The 16,852-nt window shown below is 57.1% G+C and overlaps 1 protein-coding gene across 3 annotated transcripts in view; it reads right to left on the reverse strand.

The window, feature by feature from the left end:
* Positions 1–16,852, reverse strand: part of NCOA1 (nuclear receptor coactivator 1) — a 116,408-nt gene that overhangs the window by 42,950 nt on the left and 56,606 nt on the right. For all 3 annotated transcript variants that reach the window (XM_032103370.1, XM_032103371.1, XM_032103373.1), the window contains exons 10-13: positions 16,594–16,741; positions 14,596–15,856; positions 12,235–12,400; positions 646–822 (exon numbers count right to left, since the gene is read on the reverse strand). In XM_032103370.1, the coding sequence (XP_031959261.1) occupies positions 646–822; positions 12,235–12,400; positions 14,596–15,856; positions 16,594–16,741 (1,752 nt within the window). The remainder of the gene's footprint in view (positions 1–645; positions 823–12,234; positions 12,401–14,595; positions 15,857–16,593; positions 16,742–16,852) is intronic.

Genomic DNA, 16,852 nt, shown 5'->3' on the forward strand with positions numbered 1-16,852 from the left:
TTTGGGAATGTTCAGGGAAAATCTGCAGGAATTTAAAATCCCTGAAATCCCAGAATTTTGGGAATTTTCTCTGGAATCCTCAGAAATTCCAGGCTCAAGTTTGGGAATGTTCAGGGAAAATCCTCAGGAATTAAAAATCCCTTAAATCCCAGAATTTAGGGAATTCTCTCTGGAATCCCAGAAATTCCCGGCTCCTGAAATTTGGGAATGTTCAGGGAATTATTTGGGAAAATCTGCAGGAATTAGAAATCCCATAAATCCGGGAATTTAAGGAATTTTCTCCGGGATCCCAGAAATCCCCGACTCCTGAAATTTCGGAATGTTCAGGGAAAATCTTCAGGAATTAAAAACCCGTTAAATCCCAGAATTTTGGGAATTTTCTCCGGGATCCCAGAAATCCCCAACTCCTGAAATTTCGGAATGTTCAGGGAAAATCTTCAGGAATTAAAAACCCCGTAAATCCCCGAATTTCGGGAATTTTCTCCAGCATCCCAGAAATTCCCAGCTCCTTTTCCATAACACAACGATCCCAGCTGGGAATTCCAAGGCCCCACAGCCGCCCCGCTCGGCCTCCTCTGCTCTCCCCACGGAATTCCCAGGGCAAAGCTCAGGAAGAGGCGGAAGGGGAGCGGGAAGGAGCCCGACCTGCATCCGGCGGGAAGGCGCTGGGAGCGCTGGCGGAGCCTCTTCCCGGCGGGGCCGGGCCGCGGGCGGCGCCGGCATTCCCGGGACACGGAGGCGGCCGGAGCTGCGGAGGATCCGCGGCGGCGTCGCAGAAATCGAAGGGAGCGCGGGAAGGAACGGCCGGAGCGGCGCCGAGAGCTGGGAAAGGGCGGGAAAAGAGAGCGGGAACGGGAGTCACTTCCTGAGGGATTGAGGAGGGGAAATGGGGGGAAAGGGCGGGAAAAGAGAGCGGGAACAGGAGTCACTTCCTGAGGGATTGAGGAGAGGAAATGGGGGGAAAAGTTGGGAAAAGAGAACGGGAACGGGAGTCACTTCCTGAGGGATTGAGGAGAGGAAATGGGGGGAAAAGTTGGGAAAAGAGAGCGGGAACGGGAGTCACTTCCTGAGGGATTGAGGAGAGGAAATGGGGGGAAAGGGTGGGAAAAGAGAGCGGGGGAACGGGAGTCACTTCCTGAGGATTGAGGAGGGGAAATGGGGGGAAAAGGGCGGGAAAAAGAGAGCGGGAACGGGAGTCACTTCCTGAGGGATTGAGGAGGGAAATGGGGGAAAAGTTGGGAAAGAGAACGGGAACGGGAGTCACTTCCTGAGGGATTGAGGAGAGGAAATGGGGGGGAAAGGTGGGAAAAGAGAGCGGGAACGGGAGTCACTTCCTGAGGGATTGAGGAGAGGAAATGGGGGGAAAGGGTGGGAAAAGAGAGCGGGAACGGGAGTCACTTCCTGAGGGATTGAGGAGAGGAAATGGGGGAAAGAGCGGGAGAAGAGAGCGGGAACGGGAGTCACTTCCTGAGGGATTGAGGAGGGGAAATGGGGGAAAGGGTGGGAAAAGAGAGCGGGAACGGGAGTCACTTCCTGAGGGATTGAGGAGGGGAAATGGGGGAAAGGGTGGGAAAAGAGAGCGGGAACGGGAGTCACTTCCTGAGGGATTGAGGAGGGGAAATGGGGGGGAAAAGGGCGGGAGAAGAGAGCGGGAACGGGAGTCCCTTCCTGAGGGATTGAGGAGGGGAAATGGGGGGAAAAGGGCAGGAAAAGAGAGCGGGAACGGGAGTCACTTCCTGAGGGATTGAGGAAATGAGGGGGAAAGGCGGGAAAAGAGGGCGGGAACGGGAGTCACTTCCTGAGGGATTGAGGAGGGGAAATGGGAGGAAAGGGTGGGAAAAGAGAGCGGGAACGGGAGTCACTTCCTGAGGGATTGAGGAGGGAAATGGGGGGAAAGGGTGGGAAAAGAGAGCGGGAACGGGAGTCACTTCCTGAGGGATTGAGGAAATGAGGGGGAAAGGAGGGAAAAGAGAGCGGGAACGGGAGTCACTTCCTGAGGGATTGAGGAGGGGAAATGGGGGGAAAGGGCGGGAAAAGAGAGCGGGAACGGGAGTCACTTCCTGAGGGATTGAGGAGAGGAAATGGAGGGAAAAGGGCGGGAAAAGAGAGCGGGAACGGGAGTCACTTCCTGAGGGATTGAGGAAATGAGGGGGAAAGGCGGGAAAAGAGAGCGGGAACGGGAGTCACTTCCTGAGGGATTGAGGAGGGGAAATGGAGGGAAAAGGGCGGGAAAAGAGAGCGGGAACGGGAGTCACTTCCTGAGGGATTGAGGAGGGAAATGGGGGGGAAAGGGTGGGAAAAGAGAGCGGGAACGGGAGTCACTTCCTGAGGGATTGAGGAGGGGAAATGGGGGGAAAAGGGCGGGAGAAGAGAGCGGGAAAGGGAGTCACTTCCTGAGGGATTGAGGAGGGGAAATGGGGGAAAGGGTGGGAAAAGAGAGCGGGAACGGGAGTCACTTCCTGAGGGATTGAGGAAATGAGGGGGAAAGGCGGGAAAAGAGAGCGGGAACAGGAGTCACTTCCTGAGGGATTGAGGAGGGGAAATGGGGGGAAAAGTTGGGAAAAGAGAACGGGAACGGGAGTCACTTCCTGAGGGATTGAGGAGGGGAAATGGGGGGAAAGAGCGGGAGAAGAGAGCGGGAACGGGAGTCACTTCCTGAGGGATTGAGGAGGGGAAATGGGGGGAAAAGTTGGGAAAAGAGAGCGGGAACGGGAGTCACTTCCTGAGGGATTGAGGAGGGGAAATGGGGGGAAAGAGCGGGAGAAGAGAGCGGGAACGGGAGTCACTTCCTGAGGGATTGAGGAAATGAGGGGGAAAGGCGGGAAAAGAGAGCGGGAACGGGAGTCACTTCCTGAGGGATTGAGGAAATGGGGGGAAAGGGTGGGAAAAGAGAGCAGGAACGGGAGTCACTTCCTGAGGGATTGAGGAGGGGAAATGGGGGAAGAAAGTTGGGAAAAGAGAGCGGGAACGGGAGTCACTTCCTGAGGGATTGAGGAGGGGAAATGGGGGGAAAAGGGCGGGAAAAGAGAGCGGGAACGGGAGTCACTTCCTGAGGGATTGAGGAGGGAAATGGGGGGAAAGGGCGGGAAAAGAGAGCGGGAACGGGAGTCACTTCCTGAGGGATTGAGGAGGGGAAATGGGGGGAAAAGGGCGGGAAAAGAGAACGGGAACGGGAGTCACTTCCTGAGGGATTGAGGAGGGGAAATGGGGGGAAAAGGGCGGGAAAAGAGAGCGGGAACGGGAGTCACTTCCTGAGGGATTGAGGAGGGGAAATGGGGGGGAAAAGTTGGGAAAAGAGAGCGGGAACGGGAGTCACTTCCTGAGGGATTGAGGAGGGAAATGGGGGAAGAAAGTTGGGAAAAGAGAGCGGGAACGGGAGTCACTTCCTGAGGGATTGAGGAGGGGAAATGGGGGGAAAAGTTGGGAAAAGAGAGCGGGAACGGGAGTCACTTCCTGAGGGATTGAGGAGGGGAAATGGGGGAAGAAAGTTGGGAAAAGAGAGCGGGAACGGGAGTCACTTCCTGAGGGATTGAGGAGGGGAAATGGGGGGAAAAGGGCGGGAAAAGAGAGCGGGAACGGGAGTCACTTCCTGAGGGATTGAGGAGAGGAAATGGGGGGAAAGGGCGGGAGAAGAGAGCGGGAACGGGAGTCACTTCCTGAGGGATTGAGGAAATGAGGGGGAAAGGCGGGAAAAGAGAGCGGGAACGGGAGTCACTTCCTGAGGGATTGAGGAGGGAAATGGGGGGGAAAGGGTGGGAAAAGAGAGCGGGAACGGGAGTCACTTCCTGAGGGATTGAGGAGGGGAAATGGAAGGAAAGGGCGGGAAAAGAGAGCGGGAACGGGAGTCACTTCCTGAGGGATTGAGGAGGGGAAATGGAAGGAAAGGGCGGGAAAAGAGAGCGGGAACGGGAGTCACTTCCTGAGGGATTGAGGAGGGGAAATGGAAGGAAAGGGCGGGAAAAGAGAGCGGGAACGGGAGTCACTTCCTGAGGGATTGAGGAGGGGAAATGGGGGGGAAAGGGCGGGAAAAGAGAGCGGGAACGGGAGTCACTTCCTGAGGGATTGAGGAGAGGAAATGGGGGGAAAGGGTGGGAAAAGAGAACGGGAACGGGAGTCACTTCCTGAGGGATTGAGGAGAGGAAATGGGGGGAAAAGGGCGGGAAAAGAGAGCGGGAACGGGAGTCACTTCCTGAGGGATTGAGGAGGGAAATGGGGGGAAAGGGTGGGAAAAGAGAGCGGGAACGGGAGTCACTTCCTGAGGGATTGAGGAGGGGAAATGGGGGGAAAAGTTGGGAAAAGAGAGCGGGAACGGGAGTCACTTCCTGAGGGATTGAGGAGGGAAATGGGGGGGAAAGGGCGGGAAAAGAGAGCGGGAACGGGAGTCACTTCCTGAGGGATTGAGGAGGGGAAATGGGGGGAAAGGGCGGGAGAAGAGAGCGGGAACGGGAGTCACTTCCTGAGGGATTGAGGAGAGGAAATGGGGGGAAAAGGGCGGGAAAAGAGAGTGGGAACGGGAGTCACTTCCTGAGGGATTGAGGAGAGGAAATGGGGGGAAAAGTTGGGAAAAGAGAACGGGAACGGGAGTCACTTCCTGAGGGATTGAGGAGAGGAAATGGGGGGAAAAGGGCGGGAAAAGAGAGCGGGAACGGGAGTCACTTCCTGAGGGATTGAGGAGGGGAAATGGGGGGGAAAGGGCGGGAGAAGAGAGCGGGAACGGGAGTCACTTCCTGAGGGATTGAGGAGAGGAAATGGGGGGAAAAGTTGGGAAAAGAGAACGGGAACGGGAGTCACTTCCTGAGGGATTGAGGAGGGAAATGGGGGGGAAAGGGCGGGAAAAGAGAGCGGGAACGGGAGTCACTTCCTGAGGGATTGAGGAGGGGAAATGGGGGGAAAGGGCGGGAAAAGAGAGCGGGAACGGGAGTCACTTCCTGAGGGATTGAGGAGGGAAATGGGGGGAAAGGGCGGGAAAAGAGAGCGGGAACAGGAGTCACTTCCTGAGGGATTGAGGAGGGAAATGGGGGAAGAAAGTTGGGAAAAGAGAGTGGGAACGGGAGTCACTTCCTGAGGGATTGAGGAGGGGAAATGGGGGGAAAAGTTGGGAAAAGAGAGCGGGAACGGGAGTCACTTCCTGAGGGATTGAGGAGGGGAAATGGGGGAAGAAAGTTGGGAAAAGAGAGCGGGAACGGGAGTCACTTCCTGAGGGATTGAGGAGGGGAAATGGGGGGGAAAGGGCGGGAAAAGAGAGCGGGAACGGGAGTCACTTCCTGAGGGATTGAGGAGAGGAAATGGGGGGAAAGGGCGGGAGAAGAGAGCGGGAACGGGAGTCACTTCCTGAGGGATTGAGGAAATGAGGGGGAAAGGCGGGAAAAGAGAGCGGGAACGGGAGTCACTTCCTGAGGGATTGAGGAGGGAAATGGGGGGAAAGGGTGGGAAAAGAGAGCGGGAACGGGAGTCACTTCCTGAGGGATTGAGGAGGGGAAATGGAAGGAAAGGGCGGGAAAAGAGAGCGGGAACGGGAGTCACTTCCTGAGGGATTGAGGAGGGGAAATGGAAGGAAAGGGCGGGAAAAGAGAGCGGGAACGGGAGTCACTTCCTGAGGGATTGAGGAGGGGAAATGGAAGGAAAGAGCGGGAAAAGAGAGCGGGAACGGGAGTCACTTCCTGAGGGATTGAGGAGGGGAAATGGGGGGGAAAGGGCGGGAAAAGAGAGCGGGAACGGGAGTCACTTCCTGAGGGATTGAGGAGAGGAAATGGGGGGAAAGGGTGGGAAAAGAGAACGGGAACGGGAGTCACTTCCTGAGGGATTGAGGAGAGGAAATGGGGGGAAAAGGGCGGGAAAAGAGAGCGGGAACGGGAGTCACTTCCTGAGGGATTGAGGAGGGAAATGGGGGGAAAGGGTGGGAAAAGAGAGCGGGAACGGGAGTCACTTCCTGAGGGATTGAGGAGGGGAAATGGGGGGAAAAGTTGGGAAAAGAGAGCGGGAACGGGAGTCACTTCCTGAGGGATTGAGGAAATGGGGGGGAAAGGGCGGGAAAAGAGAGCGGGAACGGGAGTCACTTCCTGAGGGATTGAGGAGGGGAAATGGGGGGAAAGGGCGGGAAAAGAGAGCGGGAACGGGAGTCACTTCCTGAGGGATTGAGGAGAGGAAATGGGGGGAAAGAGCGGGAGAAGAGAGCGGGAACGGGAGTCACTTCCTGAGGGATTGAGGAGGGGAAATGGGGGGAAAGAGCGGGAGAAGAGAGCGGGAACGGGAGTCACTTCCTGAGGGATTGAGGAGAGGAAATGGGGGGAAAAGGGCGGGAAAAGAGAGTGGGAACGGGAGTCACTTCCTGAGGGATTGAGGAGAGGAAATGGGGGGAAAAGTTGGGAAAAGAGAACGGGAACGGGAGTCACTTCCTGAGGGATTGAGGAGAGGAAATGGGGGGAAAAGGGCGGGAAAAGAGAGCGGGAACGGGAGTCACTTCCTGAGGGATTGAGGAGGGGAAATGGGGGGGAAAGGGCGGGAGAAGAGAGCGGGAACGGGAGTCACTTCCTGAGGGATTGAGGAGAGGAAATGGGGGGAAAAGTTGGGAAAAGAGAACGGGAACGGGAGTCACTTCCTGAGGGATTGAGGAGGGGAAATGGGGGGAAAGGGCGGGAAAAGAGAGCGGGAACGGGAGTCACTTCCTGAGGGATTGAGGAGGGGAAATGGGGGGAAAGGGCGGGAAAAGAGAGCGGGAACGGGAGTCACTTCCTGAGGGATTGAGGAGGGGAAATGGGGGGAAAGAGCGGGAGAAGAGAGCAGGAACGGGAGTCACTTCCTGAGGGATTGAGGAAATGAGGGGGAAAGGCGGGAAAAGAGAGCGGGAACGGGAGTCACTTCCTGAGGGATTGAGGAGAGGAAATGGGGGGAAAGAGCGGGAGAAGAGAGCGGGAACGGGAGTCACTTCCTGAGGGATTGAGGAGGGGAAATGGGGGGAAAAGGGCGGGAAAAGAGAGCGGGAACGGGAGTCACTTCCTGAGGGATTGAGGAGGGAAATGGGGGGAAAAGGGCGGGAAAAGAGAGCGGGAACGGGAGTCACTTCCTGAGGGATTGAGGAGAGGAAATGGGGGGAAAGAGCGGGAGAAGAGAGCGGGAACGGGAGTCACTTCCTGAGGGATTGAGGAGAGGAAATGGGGGGAAAGGGTGGGAAAAGAGAGCGGGAACGGGAGTCACTTCCTGAGGGATTGAGGAAATGGGGGGAAAGGGCGGGAAAAGAGAGCGGGAACGGGAGTCACTTCCTGAGGGATTGAGGAGGGGAAATGGGGGGGAAAAGTTGGGAAAAGAGAACGGGAACGGGAGTCACTTCCTGAGGGATTGAGGAGGGGAAATGGGGAGAAAGGGCGGGAAAAGAGAGCGGGAACGGGAGTCACTTCCTGAGGGATTGAGGAGGGGAAATGGGGGGAAAAGTTGGGAAACGAGAACGGGAACGGGAGTCACTTCCTGAGGGATTGAGGAGGGAAATGGGGGGAAAGGGTGGGAAAAGAGAGCGGGAACGGGAGTCACTTCCTGAGGGATTGAGGAGAGGAAATGGGGGGAAAAGGGCGGGAAAAGAGAGCGGGAACGGGAGTCACTTCCTGAGGGATTGAGGAGAGGAAATGGGGGGAAAGGGTGGGAAAAGAGAACGGGAACGGGAGTCACTTCCTGAGGGATTGAGGAGAGGAAATGGGGGGAAAAGGGCGGGAAAAGAGAGCGGGAACGGGAGTCACTTCCTGAGGGATTGAGGAGGGGAAATGGGGGGAAAAGGGCGGGAAAAGAGAGCGGGAACGGGAGTCACTTCCTGAGGGATTGAGGAGGGGAAATGGGGGGAAAGAGCGGGAAAAGAGAGCGGGAACGGGAGTCACTTCCTGAGGGATTGAGGAGGGAAATGGGGGGAAAAGGGCGGGAAAAGAGAGCGGGAACGGGAGTCACTTCCTGAGGGATTGAGGAGGGGAAATGGGGGGAAAGAGCGGGAGAAGAGAGCGGGAACGGGAGTCACTTCCTGAGGGATTGAGGAAATGAGGGGGAAAGGCGGGAAAAGAGAGCGGGAACGGGAGTCACTTCCTGAGGGATTGAGGAGGGGAAATGGGGGGAAAGAGCGGGAGAAGAGAGCGGGAACGGGAGTCACTTCCTGAGGGATTGAGGAAATGAGGGGGGAAATGGGGGGAAAAGAGAGCGGGAACGGGAGTCACTTCCTGAGGGATTGAGGAAATGAGGGGGAAAGGCGGGAAAAGAGAGCGGGAACGGGAGTCAATTCCTGAGGGATTGAGGAGGGGAAATGGGGGGAAAGGGTGGGAAAAGAGAGCGGGAAAGGGAGTCACTTCCTGAGGGATTGAGGAGGGGAAATGGGGGGAAAGAGCGGGAGAAGAGAGCGGGAACGAGAGTCACTTCCTGAGGGATTGAGGAAATGAGGGGGAAAGGCGGGAAAAGAGAGCGGGAACGGGAGTCACTTCCTGAGGGATTGAGGAGGGGAAATGGGGGGAAAGGGTGGGAAAAGAGAGCGGGAACGGGAGTCACTTCCTGAGGGATTGAGGAGGGAAATGGGGGGGAAAGAGCGGGAAAAGAGAGCGGGAACGGGAGTCACTTCCTGAGGGATTGAGGAGAGGAAATGGGGGGAAAAGTTGGGAAACGAGAACGGGAACGGGAGTCACTTCCTGAGGGATTGAGGAGAGGAAATGGGGGGAAAAGGGCGGGAAAAGAGAGCGGGAACGGGAGTCACTTCCTGAGGGATTGAGGAGAGGAAATGGGGGGAAAGAGCGGGAGAAGAGAGCGGGAACGGGAGTCACTTCCTGAGGGATTGAGGAGAGGAAATGGGGGGAAAAGTTGGGAAAAGAGAGCGGGAACGGGAGTCACTTCCTGAGGGATTGAGGAGGGGAAATGGGGGGAAAAGGGCGGGAAAAGAGAGCAGGAACGGGAGTCACTTCCTGAGGGATTGAGGAGGGGAAATGGGCGGAAAAGTTGGGAAAAGAGAGCGGGAACGGGAGTCACTTCCTGAGGGATTGAGGAGGGGAAATGGGGGGAAAGAGCGGGAGAAGAGAGCGGGAACGGGAGTCACTTCCTGAGGGATTGAGGAAATGAGGGGGAAAGGCGGGAAAAGAGAGCGGGAACGGGAGTCACTTCCTGAGGGATTGAGGAGGGAAATGGGGGGAAAGGGGGGAGGGGGGGGAAAATGGGGGAAAAAAGGGAAAAAATGGGAAAAGAGGGTAATGGGGTGGGAAATGGGAAAAAGGGGGAGAAAGGGGGGGAAATGGGGGAAAATGGCGGAAAAATGGGGGAAAAATGGGAAAAAGGGGGGAAAATGGGAAAAATGGGACAAAAGGGGAAATGGAAAGGGGAAAAGGGGGAAAAAGTGAAAAAGGGAAAAAATGGGAAATAGGGAAAAATGGGGAAAAGGGAAAAACTGGGAAAAAGTGGGAAAGGGAAAACGGGGGGAAAAGGGGGAAAGGGGAAGAAAAGGGGAAGAAAAGGGGGAAAGGGAAAAATGGGAAAAAAGGAGAAAAAGAGAAAAAATGGGAAAAGGGGGGAAAAGGAAAAAGGGGGGGGAAGAGAAAAAAGAGAAAAAAGGGGGAAAAGGGGAAAAAGGGGGAAAATGGGAAAAGGGGAAGAAAAGGGGAAAAGGGAAAATTGGGAAAAAAGGGAAAAGGGGAAAAATGGGAAAAGGGGGGGGAAAGGGGAAAAAAGGGGAAAAGGGGCAAGGGGGAAAAAAGGAAAAAGGAAAAAAGGGGAAAAGAGGGAAAAGGCAAAAGGAAAGAAGGGGAAAAGGGGAAAAAAGTGAAAAAGGGGGAAAGGAGAAAAGGGAGAAAAAAGGGGGAAAAGGGGGGGAATGGGAAAAAGTGGGAAAGGGGGAAAAGGGGGAAATAAAGGGAAAAAGGGGAGAAAAGAGAGGAAAAGGAAAAAGGGGAAAAGGGTGGAAAAAGGGGAAAAGGGGAAAAAGGGGGAAAAGGAAAAAAGGGGAAAAGGGGAAAAAAGGGGAAAAAAGGGAAAAAGGAAAGAAGGGGAAAAGGGGAAAAAAGGGGAAAAGGGGAAAAAATGGGGAAAAGGGAAAATGGGAAAAAGGGGGGGGAAGAGAAAAAAGGGGAAAGACGGCGATAAGGGGAAAGGAAAGGGGGGAAAATGGGAGAAATATGGGAAAAAAGGGAAAAGGGGGGGAAAAAGGGGGGAAAAAGGGAAAAAAGGGGGAAAATCGGGAAAAGGAAAAAAACGGGGAAAGAGGGGAAAAGGGGGAAAAACAAAAAGGGGGGAAAAGGGGAGAAAATGGGGGGAAAGGGGGAAAAAAGAGGGGGGAAGGGAAAAACGGGAGAGAAAAGCAGGAAAAAGGGGAAAAATGCGGAGAAAGGGGGGAAAAGGGGAAAAAAAGAGGAGAAAAAGGGGAAAAAGGGGAAAAAGGGGAAAGGATAAAAGGGGGAAAGAAGTGGGAAAGGGGAAAATGGGGAGAAAAAAGGGAAAAGGGGGAAAAGGGGGAAATGAGGGGGGAAGGGGAAAAAAGGAGGAAAAGGGGAGAAAATGGGGGGAAAAAGGGGGAAAATGGGAAAAGGGGGAAGTGAAGGGATTTAGGGAAAAGGGAAAGGGGAAAAGGAAAAGGAAAATGGAAAAAAGGGAAAGGGAGAAGGATCCAGGAGCGGAAAATCGGGAGCTCCAAATAATGGGGACACGAAAATTCCCGACAATCCCGTGGATTTGGGAATCGTATCCAGCTCAAGGGAGGGGCTGGATGTTCCTAAAGGGAGGGAATCCTGGAATTCCGGAGCCGTTTGGGTCGGGAAGGGGTTAAAGCTCCTCCAGATCCAGGCAGAGGCAGCCGAGCCCTCGGGAATGAATCGCTGGGAATTCCATGGGAATGGCTGCGGGATGCACCAGAGGGAATCCCGATGGCTCCTGGCGGCTTTTCCTGGCAGCCTTGGATGTTTGGGATACTCCGACCCCATTCCAAACATTCCCACCTCTTCCTGAACGGGATTCCCACGGCTCCCAAGGGAATTGGCTTGGAATTACTGGGAAGGAATTCGCGGCTGGGCTGGAATTCCCAGGGAATGCCCGGATCCCTGGCAGTGCCCAAGGAAAGGCTGGAGCAGCCTGGGATCATCGGGGGAGGTGCCGGCCTTGGAATGGGATGGGATTGAAGCTGCGTGGATCCCAGCCAAAGCATTCCGGGATTGTGGGATGCAGGAGGCTCCCAATCCATGGCCAGGGGTTTTTCTGGAAGTCGGGGATGGGAAAGGGAAGGGAGAGCCTTCCTGGAGTGCCGAGATTCCCAGGGAAGGGCCTGGAGGCCGGAATTCCTTCCCGCAGAGGAGTCGGGCTGGGGCTGGATCCAATGGCAGGCTGGGAGAGGCGGGAATGGAGGGATTTCCCTGGGAAAGGGGAGCTCGGGCTGGGATCTTGGGAAGGGATTCCCGACTGCGCTGGAATTCCCAGAGAATCCCCGGATCCCTGGCAGTGCCCAAGGAAAGGCTGGAGCAGCCTGGGATCATCGGGGGGTTGGAATGGGATGGAACTGAAGCTCCGTGGATCCCACCCAAGCCAGTCTGGAATTCTGGGATCAAGGATACTCAGAATGCATCCCGAGGGATTTTTATGGGATTTGGGGGATATAAAAGGGAGGAAAAGGGAAGGGAGACCCATCCTGAAGTCCTGAGATTCCCAGTGAACCCCCTTATTCCCAAAATTTCTGAGAGAGGAGTCGGGCTGGGGCTGGATCCAATGCCAGGCTGGGAGAGGCGGGAATGTCCGGCTGGGTCAGGGAAGAATCCAGGGAATCCTCGGAGCCGCTTCCCGAGCCTGAAGGGGCTCCAGGAGAGCTGGGATTTGGGAAAGGGCTGGAGGGGCAGGAGGCAGGGAATGGCTTCCCAGTGGGAAAGGGGAGCTCGGGCTGGGATCTTGGGAAGGAATTCCCAGCCGGGCTGGAATTCCCAGAGAAGCTGTGGCTGCCCCATGCCTGGAATTTTTCCCCGGGAAGATCGGAGCGCTCTGGGCTCGTGGAACATTCCCAGGGCTCCTCCATAAACCCCTTCCCACCAAAGCATTCCAGGATTCCCAATTCCTTGTGCCAGAACTCCCGGCCAACATCCACCCGCCGGCGTTTGTCTCTCCCTGCAATCTCCGCTCCATCCCGACTCCTGCATCCCTGGGAATATCCAAGGAACGCTTGGATCACCCTGGCCTGGGGGACAGGGCTGGGATTGGACCGGGATGAGGATTTTATCCCGTTCCCATTCCCATTCCCGGCTCTCCACGTACGCGGCAGCCCCGTGGGGGCTCTGGCAGCGGTGCTGGGCTGCAGCAGCTCCGGCTTCACTCCGGACCCTCCGGAATCGCTCCTCTCCGGGCCGCACATTCCGGGCAGCGGCGCTGCCTTTTCCAAGGAAGGCAGGAGCTGATCCAGCTGCTCCAGCTCGGCGGCGAACTGCGGGAAAAGATGGAAAAAAAATCCTGGAATCAGCTCCCGGCGCGGCTCAGCAGTTCCTGGGATTCCTGGAATTCTAGGGGGTGGCACAGGGATAGGGAAGCAGGAATGGGAACGGCGGGGATGAAGGAGGAATTGTGGGATGTTGGGAAGGAATTCCCGGCTGGGCTGGAATTCCCAGGGAATCCCCGGGAGTGTCCAAGGAAAGGCTGGAGCAGCCTGGGATCATCGGGGGAGGTGCCGGCCTTGAAATGGGATGGGATTGAAGCTGCGTGGATCCCAGCCAAAGCATTCCGGGACTGTGGGATCCAGGAGGCTCCGAATCCATGGCCAGGGGTTTTTCTGGAAGTCGGGGATGGGAAAGGGAAGGGAGAGCCTTCCTGGAGTGCCGAGATTCCCAGGGAAGGGCCTGGAGGCCGGAATTCCTTCCCGCAGAGGAGTCGGGATGGGGCTGGATCCAATGGCAGGCTGGGAGAGGCGGGAATGGAGGGATTTCCCTGGGAAAGGGGAGCTCGGGCTGGGATCTTGGGAAGGAATTCCCGGCTGCGCTGGAATTCCCAGGGAATGCCCGGATCCCTGGCAGTGTCCAGGGAAAGGCTGGAGCAGCCTGGAATAGCGGGAATGTGTCCCTGCCTGGAAAATCAGGAATCTCCATCCGGAGAATATTAGGAATCTCAGGAATATTCCTATCCCAAATCTTCTGCCACCGGATTATTCCGGCTAACAGCATTCCCTGGATAAATGAAATCTGGGATAATTGCTCATCTCAGCCATGGATGGAAATTCCAGTCGGGACACGAGCTTGGGATGTGGAATTAGGAATTTTTCCATGGAAATTTGGTCTCCTGGCCCAGCCCCCTACAGCATTCCCGGTTTTCTCCAGCTTGGGAATTCCTCCCTTCCCTTCGCAGCATTTCCATGGAGATGCCAGAATGGGAAGGGTTCGGACAAAAGGGGATGGAGGAGGTGGAAAAAGTGGGATCGGGGATGGAGAAGGTGGGATTGGGGATGGAAAAGGTGGGATTGGGGATGGAGAAGGAATCAGGGATGGGAAAGGTGGAAACAGGGATGGAGAAGGAATTGGGGATGGAGAAGGTGGGAGCAGGGATGGAGAAGGTGGGAGCAGGGATGGAGAAGGTGGAAATAGGGATGGAAAAGGTGGGATCAGGGATGGAGAAGGAATCGGGGATGGAGAAGGGGATCAGGGATAGAAAATGTGGGATTAGGGATAGAAAAGGAATCGAGGATGGAAAAGGAATCACGGATGGAAAAGGAATTGGGGATGGAAAAGGAATTGGGGATGGAAAAGGAATTGGGGATGGAGAAGGGGATCAGGGATGGAAAAGGGAATCAGGGATGGAAAATGTGGGATCAGGGATGGAAAATGTGGGATCAAGGATGGAGAAGGAATTGGGGATGGAGAAGGAAGCAGGGATGGAGAAGGTGGGATCAGGGATGGAGAATGAGGAAGCAGCAGGGATGGAGAAGGTGGGATTGGGGATGGAGAAGGCGGGAGCAGGGATGGAGAAGGTGGGATCAAGGATGGAGAAGGTGGGAGCAGGGATGGAGAAGGTGGGAGCAGGGATGGAGAATGAGGAAGCAGCACTGGAGGAGATGGAACCGGTGTCGGAAGAGGTGGAATCAGTGCTGGAGGAGGTGGCACCGGACTGGGAGGTGACACCAGACTGGGAGGTGACACCGGACTGGGAGGCGACACCGGCAATGGAGGTGGCACCAGACCTGGAGAAGGTGACACCAGACCTGCAGGAGGTGACACCAGACCTGGAGAAGGTGACACCAGACTGAGAGGTGGCACCGGACTGGGAGGTGACACCAGACCTGGAGAAGGTGACACCAGACTGGGAGGTGACACCAGCAATGGAGGTGACACCAGCAATGGAGGTGACACCAGCAATGGAGGAGGTGACACCAGACCTGCAGGAGGTGACACCAGTCCTGGAGAAGGTGACACCAGGCCTGGAGAAGGTGACACCAGCAATGGAGGTGACACCAGCAATGGAGGTGACACCAGCAATGGAGGAGGTGACACCAGACCCGCAGGAGGTGACACCAGACCCGCAGGAGGTGACACCAGATCCCACAGCCGCCACCGGCCTCTCCCACCCTTCTCCCACCCCTTCCATGGAGCAGCAGATCGGGGCCGAGCCCCTCCGCGGTGACCACCCCCCACCCACCTGGCCCTGCGCCTCCAGCTTGACCTCGTCTGCGGCCGCAGCCTTGGCCAGCGGCGCCGGAGCGGCCGGACACGGCTCCATGGGCTCCGTCTTCTCCACTTTCACCTTGACGTCCTCCAGGCTGAGCGCCGGCGCCGCTCCCAGCTCCTTCTCGTCCTTATCCAGGAGATACCGGAGCAGCTGGTGATCCTTGGCCTCCTTCTTCTTCTCCGCCTCCAGCTTCATCCCGTCCGGCGTCCCCGGATGCTGCCCCGCTCCGGAATTGCCGGCGGAATTCTCCTTCTTCTCGTGCTCCATGGCCAGCGTGGTGATGTCCGAGGGGCTGCCCTCCTGCAGGAGCCGGTGCAGGATCTTGTGCCGCTCCGTCAGCGAGCTGTGCGATGACGGGCACGAGCTTCCCGAGGAATTCCCAGCTCCGGTGCCGGCGCACGCCAAGGAATCCTTGGAGCTGGTGTCGGCGTCGGCGTGGCGGAGCTGCTGCTCGGCCGTGCTGGCCAGGAGCTGCACCAGCTTGTGGCTGGTGCCTTGGGGACATTTGTTGTCGCCGTCGGATCCGTGCAGAATTCCCGGCTCCGGCGTTTTCCCGTCGGCGCCGCCGCTGGCGCCGGTGTCCGCCTGGATCATCTCGCTGAGGATGGAGGCGATCTCCTTGCTGTCCTTGGATTCGGATTTCACGGCGAGGCGGCCGGGAGAGCTCTGCGAGCTCAGCTGCCTCAGCACCGGCGGCGGCAGAGGGGGCGTGGAATATCCCACCGGAGCGCCGGCAGCCTCCGGCAGTGCCTGCACCGAGTTCATGGGAGGAGCGCTGGGAAAAGGCCGGGAATTCCCGCCGCCGGCCATGCCCACCGGGGAGTGCATGGAGGGCACGGACGGCGAGAAGGGATTGCCGGCAGCTCGGGATCTGGGAAGCAATCCCGGGCTGCCGCGGTGCCGGGGGGACAGGAATTGCGGCGCCGGAATTCCGGGACTGTTCATGGGCGAGCTGCTGAGGGATAAAGGGTGGGAAGTGCCGGGGGCTTGGCCCTGGCTTAAGGCAACGTTGGATCCCAGCTGATTCCCGGGAGAGCATCCGAAACTGGGCTGGCTGGTGCTGGAATTGCCGGGATGGGGCGTGGCCATCACGGAGCCGTTGGAAGGAGGGAGGGAAGGAGGCAGCGCCATTCCCTGGCCTGGAGAAACGCTGGGATTCAGCGATGGGCTGACCCTGGGAAGGGCCATGCCGGCCGTGGGGTTGTCCTGGGGGGAGAGAATTCCGTGATCCCTGCGGGAAGGGTGGGGGGGGGGGGGGAAAAGAAGGAAAAGTCGGTTTTGCCCCCGTTTTCGGCAGCGCTGCAGCGGCTCCGTGCAGAGCTCGGCATTCCCCCGGAGAGGGTATCCCAAAAAAAGGCGTTTTGTTGGGAATTCCGACTGCTCCAACCCCTTCCCAGCCATCCCAGCCATCCCTCGTGCATCCCGGTCTGGCGGAGTCTCTCTCCCTTCCCAAATATTCCCCAGGGATATCTCGGGAAGCACATCTGGAAACCTCCACCGGAATTCCCGGGGCCTCTTGGAAAAGCGGGAATGACCGGGAGCTGCTTTGAGCCTTGATCCATGTGGGATCCAGGGGAATTCCGGCTCCAAAGCAGCACCAGGTGGCTCCAGAGGGTCATTTTTCCCGGGAATACGGACAGAGGTCCTTGGAAGGGGAAGATCCCGATCCCGACCCAGCACGATGAGCCTGGGAATGGCTGCAGGAGGTTGAGGCTGGATTTTAGGGAAAAGCTCCTCATCCAGAGGGCAAAAAACCCTGGAAAAGCTTCCTCAGGGAATGACAACATTCCCAAGACTCCCAGAACTCCGAGAGAAGCTCAGAGTGGGAGAAGAGAAGCACAAGGTGGGAAAAGCCCAGGGGGGAATCAGCGCCGGGAGTTTCATCCCTGCTGCCGGTGGGGGGGACTGCTGGTGGTGTTCCCGGCCGGAATTCCAGGATTCCATGCCCGCGATGCTGGAATTGCTCACCTGTCGATGACGTGGATGCCCATGATGAAGGGCTGCACCTCGGGGCTCGAGGGGTAGCAGAGCTTGCACTTGGTGTGGGCGCTCAGCACGGAGCCGTCGCTCAGCGTGAAGCGGTACGAGGGGCTGAAGGCCGTGCCCCGGGTCATCACTGAGGGGAAAAGTCACTGAATCCCGGGAAAAACACGGGGAAATCCTGGGAAAATGCTGAGGAAACCCCAATCTGATCCCAAAAACCCCAACGGGGCACAGGGAGGATCAG

This window comes from Corvus moneduloides, chromosome 3 (assembly GCF_009650955.1).
Source record: "Corvus moneduloides isolate bCorMon1 chromosome 3, bCorMon1.pri, whole genome shotgun sequence".
In the NCBI taxonomy this organism is placed as follows: domain Eukaryota; kingdom Metazoa; phylum Chordata; class Aves; order Passeriformes; family Corvidae; genus Corvus; species Corvus moneduloides.